The following is a 26921-nucleotide window of genomic DNA, read 5'->3' on the forward strand; positions in this document are numbered from 1 at the left end:
CTGGCAGTATCAACCTCCTATTATTATGTCTGACTTAAAATCTACTGGCAAAATTTTAGCATGAATTGGCATACTTATGTGTAGAAAGAAACATTTCTGGATTTTAGTGATACTGCCAGAGAATTTTAGTGAACCATGGTGGGGGCTTGGAATTAAGAATTCTAATTCTTGCTGCATTTAGTAAGTCATTTTCTCTTCTCTGTAGCTAATAATGAAGTGTTTCTTTACCCTCTAGCTCTGCAGAAGCATCCCTTGTGAAGGTTTATGTATTTACCACAATGTATAAACTGAAGTCTACCAGTTTCTGGACAAGGATAATCTTTCAATAATGGTCATGAAGGGATCTAAGCTTTTAACCTCAAACCAGAAACTGTACCTAAATGTCACTATACATTCAATAAGTTTTAACAGGACAATTAATTTGCTTTGGAAGAAAAAGGCCCTCATAAATAGTCTTCGGTCTCATAAACAGGCTTTGACAAAATCACAAGCTCTGATTATTTTGTGATAAAAATTCAAATAAATGGGAGATCTGGAGGAAGGCCACATGCTTTTCCTGCGTCTTTTAGTAGAATCTGAAGGAAAAGTTGGGGGCCAGGATAGAACTATGATATAAGACTGAAGATGAGTGCTCATGTACAAAAAAGGAAAACTGTAGTATAAAGGGAATTTTCCTTCCCCTAGACACAGCTTTTGAATAGGCAACTCACCTAGAGTAGTTCAGGTGCACAATCCTGCCAGCCCAGGGATGACTATTACAGATCCTTTTCTGAGATCTTTTAGTCTTAGTTTTGGGACAGTCACATTGGAAAACTCTGTAGGGTACAAGCATGCTAACACAGCCCTACCCTCTTTGTGATGACTGCCTGACAGATAAGATTCTGCTTTCCAAGCTCAAAGAGAATTAGGATTTTTCCTCATAAAGAAAATCAAGTAACTGATCATAAATTAATAGGCTCTATCTAATACTTCAAGTTATATAGTGAGATGCTGAGGTCTCTTGAGAAGAGGAAAGTTCTATGTACTTTTAAGGATTACAACTATCTTATTTTTGATGTCACAATAATAGAAGAATACTAAGCTGTACATTTTGAGTTTCAATTTCACTTTCCCCCCACCCTTGTTACACATCATTTTAAACTCCTTTATTGAAGGAAGCTGTTCTGATCCTTACAGTTATCAGATGTGATGACTTCCATTACACAGAAGCACAAAGCACTGAAGTGGAAGAATAAAGTGTTGCTCTAAGAGTGATACGTGCACAATGTTAACAATCAAGAAGGCCAAAGCAGCTGATGAAGTGTAGAACAATGACTTACTACAAATAAGTAAGACTGAGAATCTGTACGGATGAGTTATACCCTTCTATTAGCAAGCAATATGAAGTTGAGATTTAGACATTTTAACAGGTGTCTGACAGCACGGCTCTAGGCATGTAGCAGACATTCAACCAAGATCAGCTGATTGGAAAGCACCCCAATATGTTCTACAAACTCGATAAGGTACTGCTAAGTAAAGCAAGCAGTAAGGTACTACTCTAACCCTTTGGAACAGGAGGTAAGAAAAAATTCTGGAACAGTGAAGAAATCATGATTGTTTCTCCTCTGCTTCCATTTCACAAGCATGGATGCTAGGGCTATGCTCTACCTTGTCTATCTCCAGGATCATTAGCATTTAGCACCCTGACCAGCTCATTTGTAGCCTGGAGATTAGGCTCTGGCTGCCTGCCCTCCTACAGGAAATGTTGGTCTACTTGACTCTGATGTGTGTTGGGTCACCCTGCATTTGTAATCAGCAGCTGAGGCATTCCAGTGGAACCCAAAAGCAGGCCTAGCTGCTGTTGCTGTCAGAAGGCTGAACCTCCATCCTACCACCCTACACTCTGTAGTTTCATTTGACCTGGTTCTGACCTCCACACTGTCCCATCTCCCAGCACATAATGGAAATGAATGTAGCACAGGTATGTACATACCATGCACAGAGGAGATACACAATCTCAGGCCGATAAAAGTGTCAGGTAACAGTTAACTTTGGTGCTAATAATTCTTAGGTTCCCAAGGTATGCTGTATTAGTTTCTGCCTACTACAAAGAAAAGTTCTCCATCACAAAGCCCTCCATGTCTAGGCCTCAGCTTCCTCATTTGCAAAATGAGGGAGTTGGACTACATGACCTCTAAGGTCCCTTCCAGCTCTGAACCGATGATCCTATGAACCTCCATCTTATGCCTCTGTAGAAGTGTCCTCTCTCCCCCAAGACAAGTGACAATTGTTAATTTCCTAAAACAGTAATAAAGGGGAAACATGATGACACTGTAAATTATGGAAAGCAAAAGTATTTAGCCATAACTCCCATTAACAGAGAACAGGGAGGGTGGGGAGTAGGGAGAGAAGGGTGAGTCACTGTTTACTGCTCCAAGGAAAAGCTACGCAGAAAATTCTCCCAGCTGGCCAGCTTTCCATTTCCTTTATGGACCAGAACCTGAATCCAGTAAGATGGTTTCACGAACCTTCAGACTCAGGAACTTTTATCAATGTGATTTTAAATGAATATCTGGAAAATAATCACAGCTATGCCTGAGTTTGTGTATAAATGCAGCAACTACCAGAGAAGTTATGGTTAAGGTAAGAATTAGAGTAGACAAAATTTTATGGTTTGAAAAAGGCTCGTGACGAAGACCCAGATAGTGTCAGAGAGAGGAATTGGATTCAGCCAATTCTGACACATAGTATATGTTGCCTTCCCCAAATAATCTCTGCTCAACTCCCATTTTTAGCAACCACCTTGAAAGTCAAGCAATGCTACACTTGGAATGACTCCCTTAAAGCCTGTGCTGTGTTTAAGTATGGAAGGCAAATTTCATTCTAGGGAGGATTTCTGGTTTCAGTTTATAAAACTCCCTCCAAAATGTTAATGAAAAGTTTTAATGACTTAATCTCAGGAGGAAAGGAAAGGGAACATGGCAGATGGACAAGCAGGTATAGATCTTGTAAATGACAGGAGCTGAGCTTCTTCCTTCTGGGCCAATGTGCAGCAGGTGGTGACCCCAGCTATCTGTATGCATAGCATTCATTCACACTGCTCCACAAAACGCACCCCCCTCCAGTCCCCATCCAACAGGTCAAGCTTGGGTTTCAAAATTGTTTTTGGTGTTTGTTTTTTAAACTCATCCAGTCTTCTCTCTTACCATGTCTATAAATTTGAAATAAGCTGAACATGGGTGTGACATTAAGCTGTATCTGCATATATCAGGATGTCCTTTAAAGATGATCCCAATAAAGCAGAACCGTCGACGAAGCCAACAGATAGGACATGAAGACAAACAACGGTAGAGGGAAGAACAGTGTGTATAAAGGCAAATTACACTGCCCTCATAAAAATCCACTGCTCACAGGAGAAACTAACTTCCTAACCTATTGAGGAGCAGATGTCCTAGTTTCTGTCTCGGCTGCCAAAATCAGTTTGAAAAAGCAAACAAATAAACCAATAGCATAACATTAAAAATACAAGGTATACACAATACATGTCCTTCCAAAATCAAATTACTCAGCCCTCCCTGGAGTTTTGGCAAATAGGAAGTTAGCTTATTTGTGTAAAGTGAGTATTGTATGTAATGCCAGAGGAGCAACATGATTGGTTTTGCTTTTTTAGACCTACCCCATTCAAGAAGAAACTCTACTAAGAGGAACAAGAGAGCCTTCATTTCAGAGATAGGGCAGACAGGAAAGAGAAAGGTCACATCTGCTTTCCTATGAACTGACAATGTAGTCACTCCAGACTATACTCTAGAAATACTAATTGAAGACACCAAAGCCCGGAAGCTCAAAGCACACAAATCAAGTCACTCAGTAAGTGTGGAGACTCTTAAGTATTTAGGAATAAATGACACTGGAAGCAATGCTTCCCAACTTCCTTCCTTCCCCAACACAGCATGACTCGTGGTAAGAACAGGGTTAAATTCCTTTTCCCTCTGGCTGATGGTGTATAACGCTATTGGATAGGAGCAATGCCAGTCATCTGTAGGAAGTGACTGTGGTAGGAAGGCTTTTCAGCATTACCAAGGGAAGAGAGAGTGTACAAGTTGAACCGGCTCCCTCAGTGCGGAAGCAGCAAGGTAAATAAATTTAATCCTAAACCAGGCTGGTGGCAGCCGGTGCTCAGGGGGCGTGGGGTACACCCAACCTCATGCACGTGACCTCCCAGGGCTTCGCGGTGACATACAAGGGGAGGCAACTATCCTAAAATTTTCATTTAGCCCCCCTCGGCGCAAATCCGGCCTCCGGGCTAACCTGGGGCGGGAGGGTTAGTAAGGACGGTAAAGAGGTAATGGAGGCTATTTCCGGCTCTTACGGGGCTGGCCTGGCTCCGGCTCTCTCCTACCACCGGAACCCTTTCCCCCAGTCAGCTCTGTTAGGGGATACTCCAGTATCACACCTAAGACTGGGGGTTTAGGGCATTGTTCCTTAGCGCTGTCTTAAACGAACAGATTTAATTTTGGAGAAGTCATCTGACATGTCTCTCTAATCTCTCATTTAGTTTAAAAAACGCACTTTTTTTGAGGAAAAAACACTGGAGTTGGAAGTCTCTTTTTCTCACCTGTCACTAATCTCTTGGGAGTAGAAGGAGGTCACTTTTTATGCCTCAGTACCCCATCTGTAAAATGGGAAATTAAAAAAAAAAGAATGTATTTTTTAACTCTTTACCTTATAGACCACCCAAGTATAAATGGGTATTAATTGAATATTTTAATTTTAATCCACTCTTTCCTGTCCGAGCAAATATCCCAGACTAAAATTCCAAAAGAGTAAACATTAACCAAAATTGGTTTTCAAATGATTGTCAGCACAAGTGAAATTACCTAGGGGTCAGGCTCTCCAGCCATTTTCTTAAGGGCTCGCTCAGGTTTCATGATCTTACTTAGAAAGGTCAACAACTTCTTCATTTAGTAGTCTAAAAGAGTTAATGAAAAAAAAAATACTACCTAGGTTTCTAAGCACTTACTTTCTGGAAAATAAAACTAAATGAAATATCCCAGAATCCTGGGGGCCTTTTAATTGGGCACATAAAGCCATCACACCTTATCTTGAGGCATCTCTAAGCACAAGGCAGAGGCCTTTGTAAGTTCAGCTTGTCACAATCTATCAATTTAATATCCTAAACAGGTTAGAACCAGGTAGGCTGGTCTGTAAGGGAGACCATAGGCCGGTGGCATAAGCGTATTGGTACTGTATTTGGGTAAGGCAGCTAGTGACAACAGACATCGCTGAAACGAACATGTCAGGGCCATCTGACAGACCCCAGAGATGTAACGAGGTGAGAAGCTTCAGACTCCGGTTAAAAAGTGCCCTCAGATTTCTAAACGTAGGAGGTGGTGTGTCAAATGGACGCAACCGCTCTACTGAAACCCCCCCCCCCCCAAGCCCCAAAGTCAGGGTAACGTGACCGAGAGGATTCGGTGAAGTTACAGCCTAGACCCGCTGGTGCTTATGACTTGCACATCTGGAAATACAGCTGGATCGGCTGAGAGCTGGTTCCCCTGACTCAGAGCAAGGGTCCGGGAGCACAACTGGACGGACGGGTGACAGACGCCCAACAGAAACAGCAGGGACGCTCCGACCTCAGCTCAGCTGTCACCGGGGCTAGGGAGAAAGTCCCCACTGACAGTGCCGGCCGGCCGGCGCCCATGCATGCTGCCCACCCTGTCCAGGCTCCTCCCGCCCCCAACTCTCCGGCATGGCCCGATGCCTGTCCCTCTGCTTTCCTTGACTCCCCAGGGGAGTGAGTCCGGACTTTCTCCTGTCCCCTTTCCAACCCCACCCTGCCTGGCTTCTCCTTTCTTGGGGCGCGGAGCGGGCGCTTTCCTGGACCCCGAGGCTTTCTTAGGGGAGCTGGGAGGGGTTCGCCTAAGCCCCCTGCGCTCAGTCCGGGTCCGGGGGCACCACGTGCGGGTCCCGGGTCTCTCCGCGGGGCGGTCAGCACGTGTCTCCCCCTCCGCCCCCGGGTCCAGGCACGTGTCTCCCCCAGAAGGATGACTCAGCGATTTGGGGGGTAACAGAGGGAGGGGGGAAAGGAGTCGGTCCAGGGGAAGGAGGGAGGGGCGGGTGGGGAGGATCCCCGAGCTCCCGGGGCGCCGGCCCTGCCCGGGCGGGACGGGACGGGGGCAGCACGTGCGGGCGGCGTGAGCAGAGCGGAAAGGGGTGAGGGTCCGGGCAGGGGGTTGGGGACCGACGACGCCCCCCACCCCGGAGCCCGGGGAGTGGGGAGGGGGCACCACGCCCCCGCGGCGGCCACCGCCGCCAGCCTCGGATCGGGGCGGGTCCCATCCTCAAGCGCCCCGCCCCCCCCCTGCCCAACCGTCCAGCGGTGGGTCCGTTACCCCCGGCTCTCCCGACCCAACCGCCGGCGGCCGCCTTCTTACCTGGGGCGCGGGCACGCGGCGGGGCCTGGCGGGGGGCGGCGGCGGCGGCGGGGACGCGCGGCGGCGGCTCCGGCTCCGGCGACTCCTCGCGGGGACGCGCTTTCCCACTTTGCCTCCTCCTCCTCCTCCGACTTCGGGAATAACAACAACCCCCCCAGTCCTCGGCATCTGACACTCCGCTTCCGGGATCGCGCGTCAGTGCGCGTCATCTAGCCACGCCCCCTCCCGCCTCCGCCTCTTCCCCCCCCCCCCCCGCCCCTCCAGTCACCTCAGCCCGTCCACCCGGGCGGCGGGCCGAGGGAGGGAGGGCGCCACCCGCCCCATTCATTCACATCCCTCCCCCTCCCGGCCCGCCCTGTCCCGGCCGTCGGGGTTGGGGGGGGACGGAGAAGGAGGGAGGGCGAGGCTGGAGGGGAGGAGACAAGTGTAAGCCTCTGGAAGGGTGGGACCGCGTGAGGTTACTGCCTCCCCCCAGGTCCCCCAATCATCGGGCCGGGCACGTGATTATTACTACAATAATAAAGTTATAACAACAAAAACTTCACATTCCTACGGGGATTTATGGTTCACAAAGTTGCTTTCCTCCCAGCCAGGGCCCGTTATGCCCATTTTACAGATGAGGAAGCTGAGCTCCAGGAGATGAGGGAGGGGGGAGGCGGGGAGCGGCTGGACGTGTCACTTCTCCCACTGGAGGCCCGCACCTTCTCCGCTGCGGGTCACGCGGTCAGGACCCCAGGGCTCCCGGCTTGGAGGCAGGTGCTACCCCGCGATACTTGGCGTTCTGCAGGGCAGGGATCCAGGACGATTCCAGAGGCCCCTGAGGAGCAGCGAGGCCAGGACGCTCTCTGAGCTCACGGCCAAGCGTGCTTTGGCCACTTTTGTTTCTTGCTTTTTATCGTTGGTTACGTTTTGGTTTTTTTGCAACATGGCTAACATGGAAATACGTTTTGCACGACCTTACATGTATAATTGATATCATATTGCTTGTCTTCTCAAGGAGTGGGGGACGGAGAGAATTTAGAACTTAAAAATGTTTAAATGCTATCAATAACATGGAAAGAAAAAAAAAACTACTTAGGACCATAGGTTTACATCTTGGAGGGACTTGAAAGACCACCTAGTCCTTTTACAGATGAGAAGGTGGAGAGAGCCCCATTAAGTTAAATGACTTATCCCAAGGTATATAATGGTCAGAGACAGAGTCTGGAGCCGGGTCTTCTCTTGACTGGCAGGGCTTTCAGTGCAGGAGGAGAGGGAGTCCAGAGACAGCAGGGAGAAGCCCCGGACTGAGGGTCAGAGAATCTGGGTCTGAACACTTGGTGACTCAGTCAATTTCTTTGTACCTCATCTGTAAAATGAAGGGGTTGGACTCAATCATCTTATGTTAGTGATCTAAATCTGTGAAAGGTTTATTAAACAACTACTAGGTAGAGGGGAGAAAAAACATAGTATTATAAAATTTATAATATATAATAAATAAAATGTAATATATAAGTTTAAGGTGGCATAGTGGATAGAGTGCCAGGACTGGAGTCAGGAAGACTCCTCTTCTTGAGTTCAAATCCAACCTCAGACTAGCTGTGTGACCCTAGTCACTTAACCCTGTTTGCCTCAGTTTCTTCATCTGTAAAAGGAGTTAGACAAGGGAATAGCCAACCATTTCAGTATCTTTGCAAAAAAAAAAAAAAACAACAACCCAAAACAACAAAACACAACAAAACCCCCTAATGAGGTCATGAAGAGTTGAACTTAAACTACAAGTCTTGATGTTTATAAAGTTTATAGTCTTGTAGCCAAGAGTGTAGTAGGTGCCTAGATAACTATAATATACCATCAATCAATCTATTTATTAATCACTTACTCTGTGCCAGGCACAGAACTAATTGCTGAGGATACAAAAAGAGACAAAGGACAATTCCTGCCCTCGACAAGCTTACAATGTTTAAATTCAAATGTGAAAGGTCACTAAGGGCTGGGGTGATTAGAAAATCCTTCATGCCTCCCAAGACACACACAGGACTTAAGTCTTCTATAAACTTAACTATAAACAATATTCACTGAAATAAAGGGTGGTCTGAATCACTGGAGAAAGTCAATGTTTATGACCTGGCCATACTATCCAAGTTAATCTAAGGGTTGACTGCTATGCTAACAATCTTAACTATATTTTGTATAATTTTAACTTTTGAGTACTTTGAATTTGAATACGAGGCCACTTCTAAGGAATCATCATCCACACTAATCGAGTCCCAAATAAATCAAATGGATCAATAACTTCCTTCAGAGCTCAGCTCAGATGCAGCCTCCTACATGAGGCCCTTTCTAATCCCCACTCCCAGCTGCTAATATAATTAATTGCTTTGGTTTTACTTTGTATATTTATTGTTTATATATATATATATATAAACATGTACTCATGTACATGTTTTCTCTCCTGGAATGTAAGGTCACACTAGGCAGGGATCCTTTCTGACACAGTTCTTGGCACATAATACAAATGCTTATTGAATGGTTGACTATTTTATATAATGAAACAAAATAATATGTGTGGAGGAACAAAAAAATATGGCACTGAAACGTCAAGGGAAATAACAAGAGAAAGTAGGCAAGAAGGAGGTTTAACATCAGATCTCAAGTTATTTTATAAAGCAATAATCATTTTTTAGAATGAGAAAAGTTAAAATAAAAACGCTAAAAATAAAAGAGGTGGTCAGTGAAATAGACTGGGTAAGCAAGACATATATAGCTGTCTGGTTTAGAAGTTTCATGAGGAGGTGGCATTTCATTTGGGCTGTAAAGAATGGGTAAGAATTGAAGGATGGGAAGATAAGGGGAGAACTGAGTGACATCTTAGACACAAAGGAATGGCATAAGCCAAGACTAGGAGGCTAGAATATGGTAGCAAGAACTATAGTCCGGTTTGAATATAAAGTACATGGAGAGGATCATGGAGGAGCATGAGATAAAAAGGACGGAAAGATCTGGGCGTCACCAGACTGCAAAGGACCTTGGAGAATACTAAGCTAAGAAGTTTGAACTTGACTCACTGGGCCATTGGGAGACATTGAAGGGTTTTGGGCAAAGGAATGTTATGACCAGATCTTTGCATAAGGAAGATTAGGTACTAGGTAATGGAAAATCGAGAAGAAAGCTAGGAAAGAAACCAGCTAATGCAGTTTTCAGTTGTAAGGTTTTTGTTTAAGAATAATGAGTGTCATTGGGGCAGAATGTTGCATATACTGTCAGAAATGGATCATTGTATCCAATGATTTTGCTTAGCTATTTTTCTTTGTTACAAGGGAGGCTTGATTTGTGTAGGGGAGAGGGGACTATTTCTAGAAATAATGGTGACATAAAAACAAAGGGCATTAATCAAACTGATTAAAAAAAAAAGAATGATGAGTCCCTAGAGGAAAAGTGAAAGAAGAGGGGGGAAAATTAAAAGAAGTGAAAAGTGGAGAAGTTAGAAAAGAAGGGAAAGTCAGTCAGGAGAAATAGATGTAGAGGGAGGGATAACTGTTAAGTCTTAGCAGAAATTAACCAAACATAGGAAATTCTTCTTGCTACAACAAACTCCTCTACATGCACAAGGGATCCCATTCCATCCAGTCCCTTCCAGCAGATTGCCTCTCCGTCATCCCTACTCTCACTAATTTTCAATCTCTCCCTGTCTACAGGCTGCTTTTCTACTGCCTACAAACATGCCCATGATTCTTCATCCTCAAAAAACCCCTCTCTTGTTCCATCCATCCCCAGTGGATATTGTCCCCTATCTCTCTTCCCTTTTATGGCTAAACTCCTTGAGAAGACCATCTACAGTAGGAGTTTCCACTTCCTTTTCTCTAACTCTCTTCTTAACTCTACAATCTAGTTTTATTAAGACTAGTACCTCTGGTAGGAGGGCACCTGAGTCCTTTTCAGGGCTGCTTCCCACCTTTGGTGTCTACCTCTTCCACCTATCCCCTGTGGCTCTAAGAAGCTGTAGTGTGCACAGAGGCCACACCCAGGCAAACCATTTTGGCAGAAGAGCTAAACCAGGTTGAGGGTAAATGAGGGGTCTCAAAACCATTGGTGAGTTAGAGGGGTGTCTACCCCAAGCATGTTGAGGACTTCCCCTGGTGGAATGGGCGAATGAGAACAATTTGTCCCAACAGCCATGAAGGCAGCTGAAGCCGACGCCGTGGAGTGCTTAGAGCTTGGTTAGACATCAAAGACGCCAAGGTCATCCCCTGTGTCTTGAGTCACCACCAGTCATCTTCATTCTGTCCTGCCACTGGACTGTGATGACTCTGGAGGAGAGAGTGAGGCTAACGAGTTCGTGCAGCTCTGCATCACTTAAATCCAATTTACGCAAGAATCAAAAAACATCACCCATACCATTTTACCTCTCTCAAAGTCCTGTGGCAACAGGCAAGTGATGAAGCAGCAGGTGCAGATACACTGAGAGCTGTAGTCATAATCCTGCACACAGGCGGCCCAGGCCATAGGGTTGTCTTCTCAATGGAAGCAGCAGGGGGAGTTGGCAGCCCCCTGGGGGTCTGATCAGCTTCTTGAGGCTCACCCTGCTGACTTGGTGTGAGGAAGGGGCTAGAAAGGGTGTTCTAGAAATTGTCTGCTTACCCAGCCCTGGTCTGATCACTAAGGCAGGCAGAGATTCCTCTGCACCTAAAACGCACCAAAAATGTCCATCCCAAACGTCCACATGGACTCTTGAGCATTCTGAGTTTGTATTGGCCTGAACAGCCACAGTTAGACACATAGTAATTGACTCTAACATAGTGATGTCATTTTGGTCCCCTCTGAGATCGAAGGACAACAGCCATGGAATTGAAACTGTACTCCTTCCAGACTTACCAAATATATTTTAATCGACAAATCTGAGGGCCATTTCTCAGTTCTCATCCTTCCTGACCTCTCCAGCCTTGACAATATCAATCACCCTCTCCTACTTGATATTGTCTTCTCTCTCGGTTTTTGTAACACTACTTTTTCCTGGTTCGCTTCTATCTATGTGACTTCTCCTCAGTCACCTTTGCTGGATCTGCATCTACATTGCTGCCATTTATCCTTGGGCAATATCCCAGGCCTCTCCTCTTCTCCCTCTACACTATTTCATTTGGTGATCTCATCAGCTCCCATAGATTCAGTTATTGTCTCCATGCTGATAATTCGCAGATTTAGTTAACCAATCTAAAACTTTCTGCTTGCCCCCAGTCTCACATATGTAACTGCCTATTGAACGTCTCTGAACTGGATGTCCTATAGACATCTTAAACTCACCGTTTCCAGAACTGAAGTCATTATCTTTCCCCTGCAAAATCCTCCCCTTTTCTTAACTTCTCTATTACCATCCTCCCAGTAACCTAAGCTTGCAACCTAAGTGTTATTCTCATCTCCTCATTCTCCCACATCTCCCTCTTCCCAATCCAATCTGTTGTCAAGGCCTATCCATTTTGTCTTTGTAAAGTCTCCTCTGACAATTCTTCCATCCTGTTTAAGGTCCTCCTCACCTCATACACAGACACTTACAAAGTCTGATGGTTGGTTTGCCTGCCACAAGTCTCTTCCTACCCCAGTCCTGACCACATCACTCCCCTACTTACCTCCAGGATCACACATAAAATTATCTGTTGTTCGAATCTCTTCATAACCTGTCCATACTTACCTTTCGAGTCTTCTTATACCTTGCACCCTCCATCCCCCATGTACTCTGAGATTCAAAGGACACTGACTTCTTTGTTTTTTTTTTTTGCTTGCTTTTTGGAGGTTAAGTGGGGTTAAGTGACTTGCCCAAGGTCATATGGCTAGTTTTTGTGTTAAGTGTCTGAGGTCGGATTTGAACTCAGGTCCTCCTGGCTCCAGGGCCAGTGCTCTATTCACTGTGCCACCTAGCCACCCCTTCTTTGTTCTTCAAACAAGACACTCCACTTCCCACCCTTGGACATTTTCACTGACTGTATCCTGCCCCATTCCCCACCCCCTCACCCCTACCCCAAGCCTGGAATGCTCTCCTTCTTCTCTACCTTCTGGCTTCCCTGACTTCCTTCAAATCCCAGCTAAAATCCCACATTCTACAGGAAGCCTTTCTGATCCCCTTTTATTCTAGTGCCTTCCATCTGGAGATTGTCTCTAATTTATCCTGTATAGAATCTTATTTGTCAATAGATGTTTATTACATGTGTTCTCCTCACTAAACTGTGAACTCCTTGAGAGCAGGGGCTGTCCTTTACCATTCTTTGTGTTCCCAGACTTTGGCACGGTGTTTGGTACATAGGAGGCGCTTAATAAATATTTATTGACTGACAAGCCATTCATGCATTTATGGAATAATAGGATCATAGCTCCCTGAAGGAGATTCCTTCTTTGATTGCCTTATCATGGCATGAAGACAAGCCTGGGTCCTCAGTGGTTCAGATGATGATGATGGTGATGGTAATGATGACGCTACATTTAATTTATAACACCATTCCTCTTGGCTAGTGGTAGACATTGTTTTCATCTTTTTAACAGATGGAGATTTAGATATAAAGAAAGCTCTTCCTACCTCCACAATGTCCCTCTCTCCTCCTACACCCCATGCCCACCTTCCACACTGTTGGAAGGCTAATCTCCTTTATGCATACATGTGCTCATGTTGCTTCTCTTGCTCAGATATCTTTAGTGGATTAATCTCTGTTGCTTTCAGTTTTTTTAGCCAGGTGCTCAAGATTTTCCACAATGAGCTACTGTCCTGTCTTTCCAGCCTTATATCATACTACTGATCACCATGCTCCAACTACATCGGCCTATTCATACTTTGCTGGCTCTGGGCCTTTGCTCATGCGATTCCTTGTGCCTGAGATATCTTCCTTTTCTTTGCCTGCTAGATTTCTATTCTGCATTCAAAGTCCAGCCCAATTGCAGTATCTTCCTCTATCCCCGTCCATCTCTCCCTCCCCTTCCCCCACCATCCAATAATCAGCATTTTCTCAGATGTAGTAGCAGGAATACTGGACTAGGACTCATGAAGACCACAGATGCTTAACCACTTATGTGACCAGTGTCAATTCACCTAACCTCTCAGCCTCAGTTTCCTCATCTGTGAAATAGGAATAATAAAACCTGCAGTATGTACTTTCACAAGAAGGTTGCGAGAATCAAATGAGATAATGTATCCACAACATTTCTTCAAACCTTAAAGTATTATATAAATATCAGCTATGATTATTTGTACCTACCTAAATGAATATAGGATGTAATACATATTTCACATATATGTGCTTGTATCATACCCGCCTACTAGTCTATGAATTCGATGAAGGCAGGAACCCTGTCTTATATAAGCTTTGTGCCTTCCCCAGCACATAACATAGTATTCTGTACACTATAGATCCTTAATATTGAGCTCATATTGAGCTTAATTATCCTTCTGTTAGAAGCTTGAAAAGCTTATTTTTTCTTAAACCTTCCTACCTAATCCTCATAATGCTTCACTTGCCCATCTCTCATTCAGTTAGGTATTATAGTTATTGGTATATGTGTCATTTACCCATACAGGACTAAGTAGCACTAGGGTAGGAACTGTGCCTTATTAATACTTTGCATCAAAAAACATAATAGTAACATATATGTATATATGAATATATATATACTATATACACATGCACATACATATATATCTTTAAGGTTTTTAAAACATTATCTACAAATATGTATATATAACATTTTGAAATTTAGGCCAAAATACATCTTTGTTTATATACATATATGTATACATGTGTGTATGGACTAACATGCATACATATAAATAAATGTATAAAAATTTGATCTGCACAAAACCCCCTGGTAGATGCTATTATCACCCTCATTTTACAAATGATGAAACTGAGGCAAGTTAAATGTCTTGCCTAGGGTCTCATAGTCACTAAGTGTTTGAATGAGCGTTTGAACTCAGGTCTTCCTGTTTTCAAGTATTCTTCTCCCCCCCCCCCCAAGTATTCTAACCTCTATGAAAGAACTAGGAATGTTTTGTCCAAAGAAGGCAAGACTTGGGGTGGGATGTCATCATCACTGCCTTCAGGTATTTGAAAGGCTTTCCTACAGAAGAGAATTAGGCTCACATTGCTTGAACTAAGATGATAGAACTAGGAATAGTGAGGGCAGAGTTAGATGGATAGATAGATTTTACATATATAGACACACATACATATATACGTACATATATAAACACATACATATATGTACATATATATCATGTCCATCAATCTAGCTCTATCTATCTATCTATCATCTATCTATCTATCTATCCATCCATCCATCCATCCATCCATCCATCTATCTATCTATATCTTGGGGCTTGCTAGAGGGAAAAAAATTTCCCGTAATTTAGGACTTGGCAAAAGTAGACTGGGATACCTTGGGAGTGTCCCTTCTCTGAAGGTTTTCAAAGGGAGGTTGGATAGCCACTTATCTGGGAATTCTCTCCTTTAGGTTTGGATTGGACTAGATGGTCTTTGAGATCCTTCTCTGAGCTCAGATTCTGTTATTCTGTGGCATGCTTAAAGTCATAGTTATTAAAAGAGCCAAGTCCAGAACTATAAAATCTCCTTAGTTGGGCATTTTGCTTGAAGAACCCTCCTATGCATTTCTAAATTGCTCTCTTAAATGAAAGAAGCTATTTTAATGAATCAACAGTTCTTTATATCCTGAATTTTAAAAATAAAAATAAATACAAACGAGCTAGCCATTGTAACATGTAAACCATTCCACATGATACATATGAAAACATGTATCTAGGGGTTTCCAAGGAAATTGAACGTGCTGATTGGTCTTTCAAGAGCCCACTGGGTAAACACACACACAAATATATATCCATACACACATATACATGTATACATTCAAAGATGTATATATGCAACTATATGGATGCAAAGATATATGTATATATAACATATAATCTTATTTATGTGTATAGATACACATATACATTTATTCAAAGATGCATAAATATATACATATACGCAACGATGACTTTGCAAATATAAACTATGCTTCTTATATGTATGTGTATATACACTATATATATATTCACATACATATACACACACACACATATACCTAGATGCAAAGGTGTATAAGCTCATGAGAGTTCTTAGATTCTGTCAATCCAATTGTAACCTACATCAACAGTTGCATTAGTGAATACCTATAGAAAATATAAAATGTGTTCTTGTAGTTTAGGACATGCAAACACATATTCCTGACTTCTAAGAGGTTAGAATCTAAAGGATGTGAGACTTTCTAGCCATTATCACTTTCCTAAAGTCTTCCTCAGGAAGTCCTTTATAGAGCAGTTTTATCATCTGCTGATATTGTTGGGTCAAGCTAGACTGGGCAAGATCACAAGGGTGGTTTTTTTTTTTTCTTATAGCAGATTTCTGCAATCACGCCACTCCTCTAGATTGTTGAACTTGGAGTCAGGAAGACCTGAGTTCAAATTTCACCTCAGCCACTTGCTAGCTGTGTGACACTGTACACTTAACCTCTGTCTACCTCAGTTTCCTTATCTGTAAAATGGGGATAATAATAGCACCAACCTCCCAGGGTTGTTGTGAGAATCAAATGCGATAATATCTGTAAAAGTGCATTACAAACCTTGCACTATTAAAATACAAGTTATTATTATTTTAAAATCTACCACCTCCTATTGCTCACCCTACTTCTGATCCTGGCATTCCTGGTTCCAGGACCAGTTTATCCCTATAGCCAAATTTCAGAATATTCCCCTTTCACGGGAGGCAGTTTTGAAAAGAGAGTGCTGGATTTGCCATCAGAGGGTTCAAAGGCATACTAGATGTGTGACCCTTGGGAAAGTCACTTTGCTTTTCTAAGATAAAATTTACTTATCTGTAAAATGACTTCTAAGCTTCCTTCTAGTTCAAATTCCTATTATTAGTCCTCTGATGAGTCCCAAAGTAAAGGAAAGGGGAAGATCAAGAAAAGAAAGAAAGAAAGATCCCAGCTCATAGATCACAGAGCAGCAGGAAGCACAAAATTTGAGCTGTTTCCTATTGGGGCTATTTTCCCAGAATGAATATGCTTTCTTCCACTGCAGTCTACCACCCCCAACCCCTAACTTTTTTTTCCTATGAAAATTATTTGCAAGTCACTTTCTGGTTTAAACCAGTCAAGGCTTTCCAGGCAATACTGAATTCCTCCTTCCTCTCTTCATATGTCCCCACCCCATCCCGTTCCAGTCAAACTCAAAACTTAACACTTCATTCTGTGGAATAAAGGAGTTGGAAAAGCACTGGAAAGAGAAAAAAAAATCGAGGACAGTTTTTATTTTGTTTTGTTCTGTTCTATTTTGTGTTTAGGTGCTTTGGAGGGACCTTTAACTTCCCAGCTTAGCCTCCTTGGCCTCTTTCCATTACATAGGAACAGTTTTCCCTCTGAAATAATAACTTGCATTTCTGCTGTGCCTCAAGGTTTACAAAGCACTCTATCCACAGAAACTCTGAAAGGAGGAGAATATAACCATACCCATTTTACAGATGAGAAAACAGAGGCTTGGATAAGTTAAATGACATAATCTCACAAAGTCAGGAGCTGCTAGTTAACGGAATAGTGTGGTATGGTGGTTGTAGTGTCAGATGGAGGCTGGAAGATTTGGGTTCAAATGTTAACTCTCCTACTATGAGCCATATGACTATGAGCAAAACTCTTCACCCAACTGGATCTCAGTTTTCTCAGTTGCAAAATAGGATAGGATTAGCACAACATCACAATGCTTTGTTAATGATAAAAATACTTTGTAGCTGTTAGTTATTATTTTAATGCAGGGGTTCTTAATTTTTTGTGTGCCCTTGACCCCTTTGCAGTCTAGTGAAGCCCATAGATCTCTTCATAGAATTTTTAAATGTTGTTGTTGTTTGTTTCAGTTGAGTCCAGCTTTTGTGACCCTATTTGGGGTTTTCTTGGCAAAGATACTGGAGTGGTTTGCCATTTCCTTCTCCTGCTCTTTTTACAAATAAGGAAACTGAGGCAATCAGGGTTAAGTGACTTACCCAGAGTCACACAGCTAGCAATTGTATGATACCAGAATCACACTCAAGGAGATGAGTCTTCAGGCAGTTAGGTAGTGCAGTGGATAGAGTTCAGGGCCTGGAGTCAGGAAGACTCATCTTCCTGAGTTCAAATTAGAACTCAGACACTTACTAGCTGTGTGACCCTGAGCAAGTCACTTAACCTTGATTGACTCAGTTTCTTCATCTGGAGAAGGAAGTGGCTACAGTATCTGTTCCAAGAAAACCCCAAATGGATCAGGAAAAGTCAAACATGACTGAAACAACCCAACAGCAACAATGAGTCCTCCTGCCTCCAGGCAAGGTGCTCTATCCACTGTGCCACCTACCTGCCCCGTGTTTTTAAATGCATAGAATGAAATACCAAGGATTATGAAGGGACCCAATTATATTGAAATACATTAATCAAAAGTGTATTTTTTAAAACTCCACAGACCCCATGTAAAAGCCCCTGTTTTTAATGATGCCTATTACAGATCTATAGTCACACGAGTTTCTTTGTCCTTCATGTCTGTTAGACTGAGTTTTACAGTATAGTACATTCTGACACTAGCCACACATTCACTGATTGAATTGGCCTTGGACAGTTTTTGAAGCTTGTTCCCAGTGGAGCCTACAGAATTTCCAAGCATGGAACACCACTTAGTTTTTGCCAAAGCTGGCAAACACATGAAGACAGAATAAACTTGCAAGTAAAACAATGAAAACTTATTATGGTTTTGTGACTCGTATACCAGAGTCCAACAGGAAGAGCCCTATTTTCAGAAAAGGAGCTTAGACAAAAAGAAGAAGGGAGAGGGGTGAGAAAGAGATAGATTTTTGTCCTTCCCTTGATTGAATTAAACCTCAAGGTCAAGAATCAAAAAGAGGGATTGAGGAGAAGTAAACAGGATGGGGAAGATCACCCGTTAACTTTGCATTTAGAGAGGTTGAACTGTTGAGTCTTTTTTTTGTTTTTTGTTTTTTGGTCATGTCTGACTCTTTGTGAATCCATCTGGGGTTTTCTTGGAAAAGATACTGGAGTGGTTTGCCATTTCCTTCTCTATCACATTGTACAGATTAAGGAATTGAGGTGAACAGATTAAGTGACTTGCCCAGGGTCACATAACTGGAAAGTGTCTGAGACAGGATTTGAACTAAGGTCTTCCTAACTTCAGGCCCAGTGCTCTATCCACTGTTCCAGCCAGCTGACCCTTGGAGGCAGAGAACCAGGTTTCAAATTGAACCTCTTCTAATTACTACTATGGTGCAATTTAGAAGGGCAGATATGTAGCCCAGTGAATTGAGCACTAGGCCTGGAGGCAGGAAGACCTGAGTTCAAATTTCACCTTAGATACTTACTAGCTAGGCAAGTCACTTCACCCTGCTTGTCTCAGTTTCTTCATTTGTAAAAATGAACTGGAGAAGGAGATGGCAAACTGCTCCAGTATCTCTGCCAAGAAAACCCCAAAGGGTCACCAAGAATCAAACATGACTGAACAGCAACAGTCTTGAGAAAGTCACAACCTCCATGGGGCCTCAGTTTCTCCATTGATACACGAGGATTTTAGACTAGAAACAGGGCTTCTTAAACTTTCCACTAACAACCTCTTCAGCACTTCTTAAACAGTGGGTCTTGACCTCATATAGGGTTTAAACTAGAGGATTTCTTGCAAGGTTCTTTCTTATTACTTGGATCATCTTCTGATTCCACAAAGATGTTGGAAGGAGCCCTGGGATTTAACAAGCCCAGGTTAATAGTGCTGGTTTTCTGCTGATGATTAGCTCTGTGACTTTGGGTAGAGCTGCTTCCTTCCATGGTGCTTCAGATTCCCCTTTCTAGGATGAGAGAATTGAACTAGAATGAAGGGTGGGGGTAGGGAAGCAAACTAAGGACAGCTGCCTGTTTTTATACACCTGTGGACTGAGAATAAATTTTTTTTTCTTTCACATCTTAAAAATAAAGTTATGGTATTTAAAAATGTAAAAAAAAGCTCATCACTCTTAGCTCATGGACCACATAAAACAGAGGACTGGATTTTGTCCTCTGACTATATTTTGCCAAATCCAGCTGGTCTCTAGGGCCCCTTGCAGCTCCTAAATTCCATGGTTCTGTAGATCTGACTTGGTCAGATTTCTTTCCCTGTTGTGGTGTATTCTGTTCTTCTTGAGATGATCGCTTAAAAAAAAACCTTAATAACAACAAATCCCCCAAACTCAATAGATGGACAAAAACCTTATATGTGGATTCCAAAGTGTATTTTTTTCCTTAGGAGTAAAAAGGTGACTCAGTGGATAGAGTGCTAGATGTGTAGTCAGGAAGACCTGAGTTTGAATCCTGCCTAATTTACTAGATTTGTGATCCTAGGTAAATTATCTGGCTTCTTTCAGTTTCATCTGTAAAATGGGGATCTTCTTCCCAAGTGTCTCCCATTTGAACTGGATGTCCAAAGGTCAGATAGGGCCCCAGGAGAAGAAGATATTTATCCACTTTGGAGATTTTTCTATATGGCCATCTGAGAGAGGATGGTGTGTTTCTTTCATTCCATTTGGGAATCACTGTTGAAACCATACTGCCCATTTTGATTATGGTTAAATCCCAACTTCTCAGACAAAGGAGATTGGTTGTGGTTTGGGAAGAGCCATATGTTAGGGTTCTTTTTATAACATAGGGGAAGTAACATGATGTCCCTAACCCTACATTTCCAGCTAAGTCTGGGGAGTAGGACTGGGGAATAGGAATGGAAGTTGACTTCTCTATCTACAGATGATTGATGATTCATTCAATGAGTAAAGACTTGTTGAATGTTGATGTTGAATGAATGGATGAAATAACTTAAGAGTGAAGAATGAAATAACTTAAGCTTGAACAAACATCACCTACTATTTGTCAGGATCTTCAGGGTACTAGGTGTAAGAGATAGAAAGACAAAACTGTCCTCAGGGATCCTACATTTGGGGTGGGCGGGGAGAAAGAGTGTGTGTGTGTGTGTGTGTGTGTGTGTGTGTGTGTGTAACACATAACACAGATTAGTGATTGCAAAATTCTTGCAAAGTTAAGTTCTCAAAGAAAATGATTTTATTTATTCACATAACCTCTTCTCTCCACAGGGCCTCTTCCCACTCTTGCTAGAGGCAAATTCTCTGCAAAAATTTCCTCTCAGGTGAGTTTTTTTGCAGCCATGTTCATAATAAAAGCAGGCATTTTAAACAAATCCCTTAGTTTCCAGCGGGGCTGTTTGATATGTCAATATATGTTTGATTTGTCCTCTGTTTACCTCCCTAGCTGCCTTGTTCTGTTACTGCCCGAACGGGTGGGATACTTTTGCATAGGTTTTCCTGATCATGCCCTCAATGAGAGAGCCAAGTGTCTCTTTCATACAGAGAGGAGGCTGAGACAGTGATGTTGGGAGTGGCTCAAGGCCATCCAGTTTGTCAGGAGCCTGGTTCAAAGGCTTCACTCTCTAAGGCACTGGGGACAAGGCTCTGTCATTTGGGAACAAAATGAACCATAAGTAGCCACACCCAGGTAACTAATAGCACTGGGTAGCACCGCATATGACTAATATGAAAGTCATACGCCTAGTCCTTTAATTCAGTTACGGAGAAAGGAGGAAGAAATAGAATCTCAGATGGACAAAGAAGCCCAGAGGTGGCCCGAGTAGTGTTCTCTGAGTGTGTTTGGACCTAACTTATTGGGCATTAGCAAAAGGGTAGAAGATTTGGTTTATACAGAATATCTTCCTTCTAACATTCACCCAGCATCTCTGGCAAGATGGGGCCCTGCTGAGGGCTCAGAAGCCATCAGATATAGGCCCCTCGTTTTACAGATAAGGAAACTGAGACCAGGAGCCTCAGTTACGCTTCCTTGGGCTCCATAGGCACTGCTGGCAGTGGAATTTGAACCTGTCTTCTACTCTACAGTGAATATTCTTTCCACTCTATAAAGCAGCTTCCCAACAGTGGGAACCTGGTGCAAATCACAACATATTCTCTCCTCACCCACCAACCATTCTCCATTTTTATTCAGGAAAAATCAGGTTCAAATAAACATCAAAGGCGACCTTTTAGGGATAAAGAAATGACAAAGGGACTACCTTAGCTGTGAGTTCCTGGTTCATTTCTTTTTCTTTGCTTCATGTCTCTGGTACTTAGGAGAGTGCCAGGACAGCAGTTGCTTAATAAATATTTGTGGAATTGGATTACATTGAATTGAAATGTATGGAAATCTATAAGAGTAAGCCCACCCCTTTGCCTTGGAAAGGTTTGGAGGTTGATGGGAGACATGTATAAATATGAGACTCAGATCTGTCTTACCAGCTTAGAAAACTAAGTCTTTCCCAAGTTATAGCCTTTGTTGTTCAGTCATATCTAATTCTTTGTGACCCCATTTGGGGTTTTCTTGGCAGCGAGATGGGAGTAGTTTGCCATCTCCTCCGCTCATTTTATAGATGAGAAGCTGAGGCAGACAGGGTGAAGTGACTTGCCCAGGGTCACAGAGCCAGTAAGTGTCTGAGGCTAGATTTGAACTCAGGAGGATGAGCCTTCCTGACTCCAGGGCTGGTGCTCTGTGCACTGTATCACCTAGCCACCCAAGTTACAGCCCAACCACCATCAGTCTAGATTTGTTGATTAGGGAGAAAGCCAAAACTCCAGCTAAAAGTGAATTTTCTAGATTATCTAGAAATCCATTAATTTCATCCTACCCCTCTCCTACATTCCCAGTAATAACAAGGAGTTAGATTACCTCCATCCCAGGTGCAGTGTTTTGGGTGTGCAGGACACATAATAACAGATCTCCCTGGTTTGCTATTCCTGGCTATCCATTTATATTTCGAGCCTATTGTATTTTGTAGCCTTTTATGAAGAGGAGAGTCCCAGGACCGGAGATTGAGAAACAGAGCATTTAGATTCCAGGCAAATCTGTGCTCTAATCCTGAGAGAGCCCTGCTCCTGTTTTTTAAGGGTAGCATTCTTTTGGGTCGCCAACAGGAAATACACAGTGTCCCCAAACAATCATGGTTTTCTATTTCTGTTGATTGCACTTCTGTGAAGTTAAGATATTTTCCTTTTATGTTTTTTTTTCCCAATTTCCCTGCTCCCCAGGCTTCTTCTCCATCCTCAGAACTGACAATGAAATCATACCGCAAGTTGCCTACCCGTGTGACTCATGCCCCTGGTCCTTATGGTGAGGAGGAAGAAGAAGAGGAAGAGGAGGGAAACGAGCCTGGCTCCCCTGTTGCCAAGAAGACCTTGTTCCTCAGGTGGCAGTGGCTAGGGGTGGCTGTGATAGTGGGAGCTGGCCTGGTGGGGGGTACCGTTTGGGCCACGAGCATGAGAAGACTTCCTGTGGAGCCTCCAGGGAAGTGTATCTCTGTTCCTGAGTCCCAGCGATTTGACTGCTACCCTGAATGGGACACAGTGGTGACCCCAGAACTCTGCCAGAAGAGGGGTTGTTGCTTCCTGCAGAGCAGCAGCCAAGGAAGGCCACCATGGTGCTTCTACCCCCCTGATTTCCCCAGCTACACCTTGAAGACTTTGAACAGGACTGAGCTGGGCTTCCTGGGCGTGCTGACGAGGACAGTGAAGACCTATTACCCCCACGATGTGCTAGAGTTACAGCTACAGGTGGATTTGGAGACAGACACCCGGCTGCACATCAAGGTGGGAGAATTATGTCCTTTTCTTCGTCATAGGATAGTAGAATCATAGATGTAGGGCTAGAAGGCAGCTGGCGGATCTCAGTCTAGTCTTGCTTCCTCATCTTAAAAATGTGGAAACTGAGGCCTAGTGAAATTACATTGTTTTCTAAAGGACACACAGGGGCAGCAAGGGGGAATATTGGCTAGAATGCCAGGCCTGGAGCCAGGAAGACTCAGCTTCCTGAGTTCAAATCTGGCCTCAGACACTTACTAGTTGTGTGACCCTGGGAAAGTCACTTCACCTTATTTTCCTCAGTTTCCTCATTTGTAAAATGAACTGGAGAAGGAAATGGCAAACCACTCCAGTATCTCTGCCAAGAAAACTCCAAATGGGACCACAAAGAGTTGGACATGACTGAACAACAACAAAGTCACACAGGTCACTAAGCTGCTGAGCAAGGATTTGAACCTTAGTCTTCTTCACTCGAAGTCCAGTTCTTTGCACTGTGCAATACTGGGGTCACCTGGGGCTTCTCTCTGGATCTATTACAGAAAGTGTTCCTGACTTAAAAATGATAAGTTTAACTTTAGGTTTGATATAAAAATTCATAGAAATCCACCTCCACCTCTCCTAGCTTCTTTTCTTCTCTCAACCCTCAACCCTGAACTGGAAGGGAGAGTAGTACAGACCTATAATTTCCCTGTTCAAATCTGGCCTTAGACATTTACTAGCTGTGGCACCCCGGACAAGTCACTTAGCCTGTTTGTCTTAATCCACTGGAAAAGGAAATGGCAAACCACCCCTTTTGCCAAGAAAACCCCATGGACAGTGTGGTCCATGGGGTCACAAAGAGTCAAATATGACTGAACAGCAACAATAAGAAACTCTGGGTGAGGAAATTCCGTCTAGCAAGCTTGTCAACTTATGCAAAGTATGGTCTTGAAGTGTTGCCTGGTGACACTGAGATCCCTTGACTTACCCAAGGTCCCATACTCAGTCTATGCCAGTGGCAGCTAGAACCCAAGCCCTCCTGATGAGGAAGCCAACTACAAAGGCCTAGACCCATGATTTCATTGGGGTGGAGACCACCTAGTCTAGAACTACTCTTCCCTGATGTTGATCAGCCACTGGTCTTGTCTTTTTAGCAGTAGCTTTCTGGGGCCCTTAGAAGGTTCAGTGACTTACTCACCTGTGGCCACACAGCCCGTGTGTATCAAAAGTGGGACCTGAAATTAGAAATTAGCCTGTCTCCAAGCTTTCACCCAGAATATACGCCTTGGACAATTTTCTCTTGGTCTCAGCTACCTCCCACTTCACTCTGCCAGTGTGACTGGCAACTTTCAGATGAGGACGTCAGGAAGACTGTTCCTAGGAGATAGGAGAAATGAGATGGTGGTGTGGGGAAAAGGGAAAAGGTGGGGGTGGGGTGGTGATTCATCTATTTGACTCATAGAAAGACTCAGCAGATTCCCTTCTCTCCCTACCCCTCAATCCACTGCAAGCAACCTCTCAGTGGCCCCCTTTTCTGCCTTCCACATGTGAGGATGCATGTCCAACCTAAATGCCACATGGTCACTTCTGCTGTCCTTCTCTTTGTCACAGCTAACTGATCCCAACAACTCCAGATATGAGGTACCTCTGGAAGTTCCTCCAGCCACGAAAAAAGCAGAGAATCCCCTCTACAGCCTTGATTTCTCCAGGGATCCCTTTGGAATTTTGGTGAAACGTCGGGGGTCAGGAGTTGTACTGTGAGACTTCCCTCTGGTTTTTCTCTTTCTGCATTTGAGAGTGTTTGCATATGTTCTCCTTCCACCATTTTTGTAAAGGCCTGCATCCCTGATCTACCTGTTCCTGAGGATGCCCCTGAGAGGAGTGGGTTAGTTTATCATCAGACTTTGACTCATGTTTTTAGACCCAGCCTTACATTGGCTCAGGTAGCATGCTGCACTCTAGAGCAGTCTAGAGTACTAGAGTATTCTAGATGTTAAATTCGAACCATATTAAAATATAAGTGGGAAATATTTAACAAAAATAAGTAAAAATACAATAAGGCATATATAATGTTAATTTGTGGTTTTCTAAGTCATCATGCATCTTGCAGTGATCTGTTTCTATTCGAGTATGACATCATTGCTCTAGAGTACTGAATGACCTGTAAGGTTAGAGACATCTAGAACCATGGATTAGAGAAGATGTCTTTCATCATTTCCACTTGACCTCTGTTTACTTGTGGAAGATCTCTTTTGTTCGAAGTCTGAGTTCACTGCAGGCCTTTTACTTTCTTGAGGACTAATTGCTTTCATACAGTTTTGGAGAGATGTTATACCTCAGAGAGAAGTAGCCATGTGGCATATAGTACATTGAGCATTGGACTTGGAATCAGGAAAATCTGAGTTCAAATCCTACCTCAGATATATTTAACCTGTAAGATTTTTTCATCTATAAATTGTGGATAACAATAGAACTGACCTCACAGGGGCGCTCTGAGGATCAAATGAGATAATATAAGTAATGTGCTTTGCAAACCTTAAAAAGGCATAGAGATGTTAGCTATTATTTATTATTAATCTCAGCAGAAAGGGACTGTGGAGATAAAAAAAAATGTACACTGGGGGCGGCTAGGTGGCACAGTGAATAGAGCACTGGCCCTGGAGTCAGGAGGACTTGGGTTCGGATTCGGCCTCAGACACTTAACACAAAAACTAGCCGTGTGACGTTGGGCAAGTCACTTAACCCCAACTGCTCTCCAAAAAGCAAAAACAAAACAAAAAAATCATAGACTGTTTGAGCTAGAAAGGGCCTTACAGGCCATGTGGTTCCACCCTCTAACTTTACACAAGAAGAAATTGAAACCCAAAGAAATTAGATGGTTTGCTCAAACTGATCAACCCAGCTGATCTGTAGAGCCAAGTCTGGTGCCTTCCTTCCCAGTCCAGTGATCTTTCCCCTCCACCACACTGCCTTCAGTAGGGTGTGAGGAAGGGAGCTCCCTCTCTGAATGCCTTCTCTCCAGGAAGCTAACTTGGGGCCAAACTTCTTTCTTCCCAGCCAAGTCCACTGCCTGAGAAGATATTCTGCTTTTGGGCAATAGCTCATCTGGCAGAAGAGCCAGGGTTTCAGGAGTAATTGTGGTCCAAGCCAGAAGCATACCACATCAAGAGTCGGAAATATCAGCCCAGAAGACAAAACCCTTGACTTTTCTCCCTCTGGGTTCTGTGCTCAATTTCCTTTTGCAGTGACTGACTAGAAGTCATTAGCTCTTCCCTCCACACCTCACCTCTCCCCTTTCTCGTCTTTCACTCTGGGCCCGAGTGTCCCCTAACCTCACTAGAATAGAATTCCTGTCATCCCAATCCCAACTAAAAACCACCTCCACAGAAACTTTAATTAGCAGAGGAAACAATTGACACCTCCACTTGAGATCAGAACTGAGTCTGGCTTTGGGGTCAACTCCATTCTCCCTTTTTGATACTCAACCATTGTTGAATCTATCCACCCACTCCACCTACACACACACACACACACACACACACACACACACACACACACTCTTTCTATCTCTCTCTCTCTTCTTTCCCCACCCTATCATTAGCTAAAGATGAAAGTCCAAACCTTACCAGCATGGCTGAGTCATGGTTTGGAAACCCAATAGTGATGGCTGCTGGTTTTTCAGTGGTTGGTAATATCTTTATATTATATATATGTATATTGATATAGTTAACATTCAGCCATTGGTGAAACACTTTGGTAAAAGAAATATAGCAGCTCTTAGAGAAAATGTAATAGATTTACTGAGATACTGTGTTACAGAGTGATAGAT

At 43.4% G+C, this 26921-nt stretch overlaps 2 protein-coding genes across 4 annotated transcripts in view; one reads left to right on the top strand and one right to left on the bottom strand.

Annotated features, from left to right (window-relative positions):
• The window catches only part of MAFK (MAF bZIP transcription factor K), an 18323-nt gene extending 11878 nt beyond the window's left edge, over window positions 1–6445 (bottom strand). Inside the window, exon 1 of one of the 3 annotated variants that reach the window (XM_069084829.1) lies at window positions 6417–6445. The gene's annotated coding sequence lies outside the window, so the exon portion shown is untranslated. Of the gene's footprint in view, window positions 1–14; window positions 3891–6416 lie in introns of those variants that run through there. The other 2 variants (XM_069084828.1, XM_069084827.1) reach the window with 2 other exon arrangements.
• LOC138158996 (lysosomal alpha-glucosidase-like) overlaps window positions 3995–26921 on the top strand; it is a 71458-nt gene continuing 48531 nt past the window's right edge. The window contains exons 1-4 of the mRNA XM_069085351.1: window positions 3995–4112; window positions 20570–20622; window positions 22565–23122; window positions 24704–24849. Coding sequence (XP_068941452.1) covers window positions 22592–23122; window positions 24704–24849 — 677 coding nt within the window. The 5' untranslated portion in view covers window positions 3995–4112; window positions 20570–20622; window positions 22565–22591. The remainder of the gene's footprint in view (window positions 4113–20569; window positions 20623–22564; window positions 23123–24703; window positions 24850–26921) is intronic.

The sequence above is a fragment of the Petaurus breviceps genome, unplaced genomic scaffold (genome assembly GCF_028583685.1).
Source record: "Petaurus breviceps papuanus isolate PSGF00001 unplaced genomic scaffold, PetGlider_PUasm1.0 175, whole genome shotgun sequence".
Lineage (NCBI taxonomy): Eukaryota > Metazoa > Chordata > Mammalia > Diprotodontia > Petauridae > Petaurus > Petaurus breviceps.